Raw genomic sequence first — 8,971 nt, 5'->3', positions numbered from 1 at the left:
ATAATAGCCTAGTATGTATGGTGAATAAGCATTATGTGTGCAAAGTACGGACTTATTTATGATTTATGTCATATGAGCTCATATTGTGTATGCATCGTAATACGTTATAAAGCTGCTTATAGTATAATAATAATAATAAACCTATTATAAATCTTGTGGGTGGTTTTAAACAATTAGGTGATTGCTTTATTTCTTATTAAACAGCCTACCTGAATTTGGAAAGATATTATAGTTTCAATATATTTTGTATTGATGGAAAAAAGCAAAAAATGAAAGCAACTTTCACTTAAATAAACAAACATAATTTAATAGATATTGATATTTAATTACGATTTGGGGTAAATTGACTTTTTGGCTCATCTGGTATAAAAGTTAATTTTGTTCGAACATTTTGTCTGCCAATCCTAAAACCCTCAGGAAAACTTGACAAATAACAGACAAAAACAAATAAAACTATCTTTTTACACTGAATGACCGAAGAAGCAATTTTTTATAATTTAACAGATATTTAATATATTTGAAAACAAAACTTTTCATTGTTTATCATTTGACTGTTTACCACAGTTGTTAAATAAATATTTCATTTGCTTGAAGTTTCAAACATAACCATACACCACCAGATAACAATTAGAAGGCATTATAATTCAATAACGTGTTCTATAGATGGTAAAAATTGATCAAAAACACAGAGATACTTAAATAAACAAAATATAGCTTAGAAGTATTCTGTTACACTGGGAAAACAAAACTACTCAATTTAAAAATGTTTAATACTTAATATGTAGGTGTTTTTGGTCGCTCATTTCAGTGCTAACAGTTTGTAACATAACCCACCTAAACAACACATGATTTATTGTTACTTACCAGACATGCGCTAGAATAGGGTGTGATAAATTGCTTTGAAAGAACACGTCTCGTGCTGTGGCACCACCAATTAAACCATCAGGTTCACGTTTTTGTTGAAAAATCGCTGCAAATCTCGTTCGATCTGCCGGACTTACAACCCACTGTGGTGGTACTTGGTTGCTCTGGACATTTGGATTTTATTAGATAAATAAAACAATTGCAGGTCTCTTTTAACACAACATGCTAAAATTAGCACCTATAATTTTTCTTCATTTCTGTTCGTCAAATACAATAACATAAGTGATAATGAAAGTTCCCATGTGAACTGTGCTATGCATTTACCGTTTATTTTATATGAAAAGTAATTTTTAGTACGAATAATTGTCTTTTCTTATATTAAATATTAAAATAAAAAGAGCACAAAACTAACCGCAAAAATTGCAATCCATTTTAATTAATAGCAGAAACGAAAAACATACTGTACAAGATCCATACAATTTTTTTCCATACCTGTGCAGCTGGAGTGTGTTTTGGTGATGCCGTGCTAGAAACACTCGCATGTCGACTAACACTAGTAAGTGGGGAGGATGGCATTGGCGGCAACACTGATACTGCACCTGTAGATCAATTTTGGTGAGTAAGTGCAGGATGTTACCAAGGAAACAGCTTAACTCTCATGAGTTATTGAACAGTTGATTGATTTGCCATTATAAGCAAACTAAATTGAACATTAATTTCATACATGGGTGCAACTATACATACATACAGAAAACTTAGTTTGAATTTTTTTTAATTAGGCAATAAAAGTTTTATTTACACATAAAAAAAAGTGTATGAGTATAATACCTGGTAAAACTTTCTCCTTATGGCCCAATGTAGAAGGTGTAAGGATTGATGAAAAACTTCGCTTGGATGGCGGGATGAGATTGTTTGGTAGAGTGGTGGGAACTGCTTCTTTGTCTATAGCTCTGTACACTAAGTACATGGCCTATACACACAAAGTAATGTTTGTAAAGATTAACCCGGCAGAGGTATTTGGTGAGGTAATAAAACAAAGTTATGGGTGGGGTCACAGTGATGTCTGCCCTCTGCCCATAAATACTTTTTGCAGCATGACAAAGTTTGACCTAATTTTTAGGCATTGTCCTAGTACAATATATTTAACAGAGTAATATATATTTATATATGAATTGAAATATGCATGGGTGTTCACAAAATTAACCCTAAAAATGTACGGTCCACCAAAAATATTCTACAAGAACAGCTTAGTAGCCTAGTTTGAAACTAAATTATATTTTAAATGTTAAACTTACCACACAAAACTCATCTTTATCAAGGAAACCATCTTTATTTATGTCGGATAATTCCCAAACTCTGCCAAGAACATCCACGGGGAGTTTTGAGTTCATTAACACTGGTCGTACCTTGAACAAGAACGTTATTTACAGAACACTAACAACAAATTCTTTACATTCTATTCTATATATATGGGTGAGGTTCCACAGCCAGGCATGCTATGGATACTAGGATTTAAACAAGAGTAGCCTGTTACCCCAATAACTTTTCCATGTTCTTTTTAGCATTTGTAAGCTATATTATTAAAAATAATCCTCGTCTCTCTATATGACACATATCAGATATCATGAATCATGATATGGGTTCGAACTCAATTTAAACATGTTGTTCATGCAATGTAAAGAAGAAGAACTATTTTTGTAAGTGATAAATTGAAATACAAAATGGTAACACGACCAAGACAAAATACAGACAGCCGTCTACTTCAGAATATGATTATGTAATGGTATTTTTTTGCTGGTTGCAGACTTGTAGTTTTAACTCACTTTTAATATAGGTTGAAATTAAGAGTCTGATACTCTTATTGAACCTAATGCACTCTACAGGTACTGCATGTACTGCACATTATTATATAAAAATACAGAAAAGGATGCAATTTAAAAATAAAAGAAGAAATGGGTCTAAATTAAATGAGTGGTTTTATAAATTACTATGCGTTTGTGTATGTGCCAAACAGATTAGAAAAAATGGTTCGTGGGAGAATTTCTTAAAAATCGAGATAAATTTTGAAAAAAATACCACTAGTAGCTGTATTAAGCTCTCTTTAATAAATATTTAACAAAAACAAAGCTATTTCCTTTATTAAAATGTTCTAATCTTGTATGTGTGTTGAATTAAATTTGATAAAAAAAAATAAAAAATATATATATATATATATATATAAGAATAAAACCAGAATTAACCTTGTCCCCTGAAAGCTTTCCACTGACAGGTCCAAGACTTTCGAATATTTTTTCATATTTCGATTTTTCTGTTCCTTGAATAAGCCAGGAGTCAGGAGCCGGTAGAGTGAGACTGCTTAGATCCAATGACATGATATCTTGTTAAAATGCTTTCATGTAGTATATACAGTTATATGACTGTACTTAAAATATCATGATTCACTTAAACAAAACCTGAAAAAGAAACTTAATATGCAAAATGTGCATTTTGCTAACCCCTATAACCACTTACTACTAACCCCTATAACCACTAAGGCACTAACCCCCTCACCATCAACACCTAACCTCCTCACCTAGGGTTCGGGGTGCAACAAGTGATACGGGCTAACAGGCCTATGTCAGGAAAATAGTAAAAGCAGTACCGTTACTCATAAAACTCTTCATGCTGTAATATTAAAGTTATAGAATACAAGTTGAAACTTTTTTAGACTGTGAAAAAATTTGGTGTAAATTTAATTAGAATAAAAATGTAAACCATACGGTTCATACATAGAAACACACCCAAATAATTGTATAAAACCGCACACTCGTTAAAACCGAACAAGTTATATTAATAAATTTGTAGTAATTTGCAGGGGTGGTGATTATGGGAGTATTTCAAAAACCCACCAACTTGAATTTTAAACTTCGTCAATTGCCTTTTTCTTAAAAAAGCACCACAAACATAACATATGATTATTGGGCACGTATGTGCAATTGTAGCAAAGATTAAAGAAGCAACTCGTAAACTTAATATGTAGTGTTTTTAAAATTAATTACAGACCCAAATCGGCATTTACACAAAGTAAACCTCGTACCACTGATTTTGTCTGTTGCTATGTGTCTCTTAGCCTGGTGTATAAATGGCGGTGAGTTCACCATTTCATAAAACCCCAAGTTTATAGATGTCATAAGGTTGTGCAAAGTACAGTTGATGACTCAGAATAGCACACGAACAACATAGCTGTTGCACAAGTTTTTAACTCGTTTATTGTCCCATTTGGTAGTAAAAAAAGATTTGTTACAGGATTATATAATTGAACCACCACGACTCCTATTTTAATTTGTAAAATGTTAAAAAAAATGAAAAAATCGGAAATATGAATATAATACACTATCTATCCGACCCCTCGCTACTATATTTAAATCAGCTATAACAAAGAGAAAACAAACGCCTATAAACGTAACACAAAATGAACAATGTATATACAGATGAACGTAAAGCAACGCAAATAATTGTTTGGATTGGTTATGTATATACGACCCTTCGTAAAAATGTCCTCTCAACGGATCATATTCGGTCACGTTATACGTGATCTGCCACGACCAGATTCACAGCTACGCATGCGGTCGTATTTTCATCTCGATGAATCGCAAACCTTCATAAATGCCACCCGGATGCCAATTGCGCCAGTAAGCATATTTTTTTCCAACTTTACACGGATCGTATATTCCGTTTAAGTTGGCATGTGTACAACCGTTATACCACCAGCCTGCCTTTCTCGATTTTGGACAAACGTTATTGTTTATATCTTTAGTAGAGAATCTGTGGCCATTTATTTTAGCCATCCCATCTGTTGTACAAGATCATTTAACATATACAACATATAATATAGTAGGGTGGGGAAAGATAATTCTCATTTATGGTGAATATGGAGGTAAGTATGTGATGTAGTAGATAACTGTTACTACATATAGTAGGGTGGGGAAAATGGGACGCCGTTTCATTCTATATTTTCTCGTCTCATTGATTAATAAACAAAGAACATTTAAAGATCTGTAAAACCGTATCTTCACGACTCTTTGTACAAGTATATACAATACCTGCCAAAAAGTTGTTGATATTACCTTTTGAGTTGAAGCACTTCTTTTCACCACCTTTGGCCATGGGTTCGAAACAGCAACCTTAAATATATAAAACAATGTCAAAACCTTGAAACTAATATGGAGTCCATTTCTTTCAACACTCGGATATTAATAATACACACTGTTTTTAATTATCTTATACACTTAACGACTTCATGAGCACATCTACCCACGATGTAGTCGACAATAAACCAGCAGTCCTGTTACTATAAAGCACTCTTTAATGCATTCTACATGAGCAAGCTGGGTTGATAAGAAAAAAGGAAATGTTTTTAAACGTTGATGCGAGTATAGGCCCACCTTTTTGTTCACAAATTCGTTGAGTAATTCCAGTTCCTCCACATTGCCAACGATCACTCAAGTTCCCAAAGTTACATATATTGCCTAGAAGAGACAAATTGTATTCTTCAAACACTCTAATATTCAAGTTCGTGCTATTTTCAACAGTAGAAGTATGCAGCAGTACAATACTGCTTTTCCAGTATACCTTGTTGGTGTTGATAACCCGTGATGTTTAATCTATATCTGTCACTCTCCGGACCGACCATGAAATTACTGTGGAAATAACATATAGTAGGGTGGGGGAGGATGAGACACCTTTTCGTTCTTTTTTCCCGTTCCATTTGGTAGTTAACAAAGAACATTCAATGCATTACAAAACTGTATCCTCACGACACCCACAGACCGCTGTTAATTGTTTAAAGCACGATCAGGATGTTTGAATGCTATGTGCTAAAGGTGTCCCATCTCCCCCACCCTACCATATAATAACAACGTGGGAGAATTAAAAATAAAAAAATAACCACACATACCACCGACTGGATATATCTCTATAGAGATATATAGTTAAATTAAAACATGTTTTCTTACGTATATTCAGCCACGATCTTTGTGTTGTTGCAAGTTGTAATGTCTATCCGAAGTTCGTTGTCTCCATTCTTTGTCAATGCTCGTATATTTTCCAACCCTGTGTTATGTGTGAAGGTGGGGTGGATAAGAAGTTAAACAAGTTAAGAATAAGTTACCAATCCAAAAGCTGGCAAGCTTGTTTCCAAATCCAGTTTTGTAATCTAACCAATTTCGATCAAAATCTGTTCGATTATCCATATTGCGCTGAATCACCTAAACATGACAATTTAATGCGATAAACGAAAACGTTTGGAGAAATAATTAAAGTTCAAACCGTCCAGCCGCTACCGTGATTTTCCAAGTCACAATAAACTTCCAACTTGTTTCTTTCGTCCAAGTAAATATCGTACAAGCCATTTCTTCTGTAGCCGACATCATACAGCTTCTGGCAACTGGACATATCTGCATAAAAATTGAAGAAAGGTTTTTAAAGGATTTAAAACTTATAATAAATGCTTACTCTAAAATCCAATTATCTTAAATCTATGCATTGGGTTTAGATTCTAAACTTTAGAACCAATAACCAACTGTTAAACGTATTACGATTTGGTTATTTCCGATTCTGTAGTAACTATGGAGTACGGTGAGTTGTTGTTAGCACTTAAATCCGATATTTTCTGGTCAAGGTTTTAGCAACGTTCTTTTTGGGTAGCGAGGCTACGTTATATATTTCTGTAAAGTTTCTTTGTTTACTATCGAATGTGGCAAGAAAAGATAATATATAAACCTTTCCTATCTTACTCCGCGGCACTCTTAACTAAATGTTAAGAACTTGTCTTTTCACGTCCCAGTATTCGATGACAATCAATTTTCGTTCTTTTGGGGGTTAGTTTGTGCTTACATATATATGTACAATTATGTTGCGTACCTGTTCGCATGTAAATGAACCAATCCACTGTAAGGGATAAACTTTCCCACCCAGAGTCGTGATCCACGCGTAATATCTCAGCCAAGAAGCCGAATCTATCTATCTTTTTGACAGTAACTTTAAATTGGTTTGGCAGGGACGAGACGGTTGGCTTCACAGTAGCGTTCACGTAAACTGGAGCTTCGTTTAAACACATTCTGTACGACACAGTGACGTTTTTCCTTTCATTGTTGGCATGACACCAGATTTCAGTTTTTCCACGCGTTCCAATAGATTGAGCTGTGTATAGTTTTGTTTGTTCATTTGTCTATACGTAGTAAACAAAAAATGTACATAATTGTTTAGTCATAGTCTCGCGACTCTAAAAAGGGGCTGTTAAAACACGGTCTGGAAACATGGGTTTTAGGTGCTGACGGTAAATCATTTTACCCCACAATACCCGGCCATGCACAATACTTTATCTATACTTTTGCATATATATGTAACAGTTGTAGTATAGGGTTGGGGAAGACGGGATACCTTAAGCACATAATATCCAAATATTCTGATCGTGTTTAAAACTATTACAAGTAACGGTATATGGGAGTCATACGGTTTCATATTTCTTTGAACTTCCTTTGTCTACTACTAAATGCGACAAGAAAATATAGAAAGAAAAGGTGTCCCATTTTCTCCCACTACCTACTATATAACAGTTATCTACTATACCTCATACTTACTTCCATATTCACCATAAACGAGAATTAAAGCAACTATAGTCAGTTTTCTTAATATACTCATTGTTACCTCCATATTTTGCTTATTTTTCTACTTTGTACCAAAATTATTGCCCTGTTAGCAAAATAACTAAATTTCATTCATTCGTTTAAAGGGCCTAAACACACCCCAAATGTACTTCGCTTTAATCGATAGAGTGTGTTTTTCTAATTCCAACGACACCTTACTTGTTTTAATCGGTTCTGTATAACCAAAGATATTCCAGCTCAAACACCGTGAAATTCAAAAAACTGATTTGAAAGTTGCGTGGCGAAAAAAATTGAGAAGTGTACTACCCACGTGACAAACACGTAACAAAATTGTTGAAGCGTGGCCGCTCTCATTCAGAAAGGCGAGAGGCAGTGTTTTCAGCGAAAAACGAGAGAACAAAAAAAACGCAAAAAAGCACAAAAAAAACGCAGGTTTCGCTTTTACGAATGAATCAGTCACGTGACTAGTACGTTCCTACGTCACAATCACGGAGCTCGTAGTAAAAAAAAGATAGCGCTAGAGATCACTGTTTGAGGACGAATATCTACGCCTATACTGGACCAATTTTAATAAGCAAAGTATTTTTGGAATCAATAAAACGGTCGCTTTATGAATTTACCATAAAAAATAAAAGTGACGTGGGGTGTGTTTAGGCCCTTTAAAATCCGAAGTCTATATTTTTAACTTATGCTTACTATAATTGCTATATGTTATTCGAATGTTTTTTACTGTTAAAAAACTGCCAGAAACTATTGTCATGCATACTTAATCGTAATTCGACTTCAGTAATGCTGTATAAGCGCACGTACCTCTCATAGTTTTAGATAGTACTGATGCAGTGCATCGAGTCTGGCGCAATTTTAGTGAATAAATTTGCTAGATATCCAATGTACAGCTACTGCACACGTCATACTTACCTAACCATGCACTGTGGTGTTTGTACATTTACACGAATTTGTAAGGACACTGAAAGCCCATTAAACGGGATGTACAATGCATCTAGATATACTATATGCAGTATGTGCGTGTGGAAACATCTAGTGTCAAAAGGTCGCTGTACACCAGGCGTTATAGAAGAGCTACAAATATACCGCAGCAATAAAGCGAATTTTGTGTTATTTTAAAGGTTTGAAACATACAACAGATATGTGAGCTGTGTTACGAACCACTTGAATAAAAACTGCCAGTCCAACTTTATTTACATGCATCACATAAGAATGCAGCTAACGCAATTTAAAAACAAGATGCCTGCGCTATTACAACAGCATGGAGTAGTATTACAAAACCTACTTTTTCAAAGTGAAGATTTGGGCTTTTATGGTATAATCCACTTTTTGATTTTACACTTTTCAGCATTTAAAACCTACGAGCAACACATCTCCCTGCAAGCAATGTTATGCACTGATACCTTTAACGGTGTTTCATCTAACACGGACCTAAACTGACCATATTCAATAGC

General features: G+C 34.3%; 2 protein-coding genes across 5 annotated transcripts in view; both read right to left on the bottom strand.

The window, feature by feature from the left end:
- LOC100181812 (epidermal growth factor receptor substrate 15-like 1) overlaps positions 1 to 3,313 on the bottom strand; it is a 14,926-nt gene extending 11,613 nt beyond the window's left edge. For all 3 annotated transcript variants that reach the window (XM_018811960.2, XM_009860346.3, XM_026834578.1), the window contains exons 1-5: positions 3,105 to 3,313; positions 2,160 to 2,270; positions 1,693 to 1,834; positions 1,357 to 1,463; positions 865 to 1,028 (exon numbers count right to left, since the gene is read on the bottom strand). In XM_018811960.2, coding sequence (XP_018667505.1) covers positions 865 to 1,028; positions 1,357 to 1,463; positions 1,693 to 1,834; positions 2,160 to 2,270; positions 3,105 to 3,236 — 656 coding nt within the window. In that variant the 5' untranslated portion in view covers positions 3,237 to 3,313. The remainder of the gene's footprint in view (positions 1 to 864; positions 1,029 to 1,356; positions 1,464 to 1,692; positions 1,835 to 2,159; positions 2,271 to 3,104) is intronic.
- Positions 3,314 to 4,382: 1,069 nt separating this feature from the next.
- LOC101243486 (ryncolin-1-like) lies at positions 4,383 to 7,622 on the bottom strand. Of its 2 annotated transcripts, none has more exons than XM_026834587.1 (9): positions 7,485 to 7,622; positions 6,766 to 7,044; positions 6,172 to 6,299; positions 6,014 to 6,110; positions 5,859 to 5,955; positions 5,476 to 5,543; positions 5,289 to 5,372; positions 4,947 to 5,027; positions 4,383 to 4,696 (listed from the first exon to the last, which is right to left on the bottom strand). In XM_026834587.1, exons 1-9 carry the CDS (start codon positions 7,555 to 7,557, stop codon positions 4,461 to 4,463), a joined length of 1,143 nt encoding a protein of 380 aa, XP_026690388.1. In that variant the 5' UTR covers positions 7,558 to 7,622; the 3' UTR covers positions 4,383 to 4,460. The 2 variants fall into 2 exon arrangements, with proteins under 2 accessions (XP_026690388.1, XP_018667510.2); XM_018811965.2 differs by having other exon boundaries at positions 4,971 to 5,027; positions 7,485 to 7,621.
- Positions 7,623 to 8,971: the final 1,349 nt, after the last annotated feature.

This window comes from Ciona intestinalis, chromosome 5 (genome assembly GCF_000224145.3).
Source record: "Ciona intestinalis chromosome 5, KH, whole genome shotgun sequence".
NCBI classification, from domain to species: Eukaryota; Metazoa; Chordata; class Ascidiacea; order Phlebobranchia; family Cionidae; genus Ciona; species Ciona intestinalis.
The sequence above is the reverse complement of the archived record's forward strand: the minus strand, read 5'-3'. Positions and strand labels throughout refer to the sequence as shown.

Coding starts and splice junctions, on each gene's coding strand:
- LOC101243486 (XM_026834587.1), bottom strand. CDS start 7,557: ATGGAGGTAACAATGAGTATATTAAGAAAACTGACTATAGTTGCTTTA. Junction 5,956..6,013: donor GCTTGCCAGCTTTTGGATTG/GTAACTTATTCT, acceptor CACATAACACAG/GGTTGGAAAATATACGAGCA. Junction 4,697..4,946: donor TATCAACAACTTTTTGGCAG/GTATTGTATATA, acceptor CTTGTACAACAG/ATGGGATGGCTAAAATAAAT.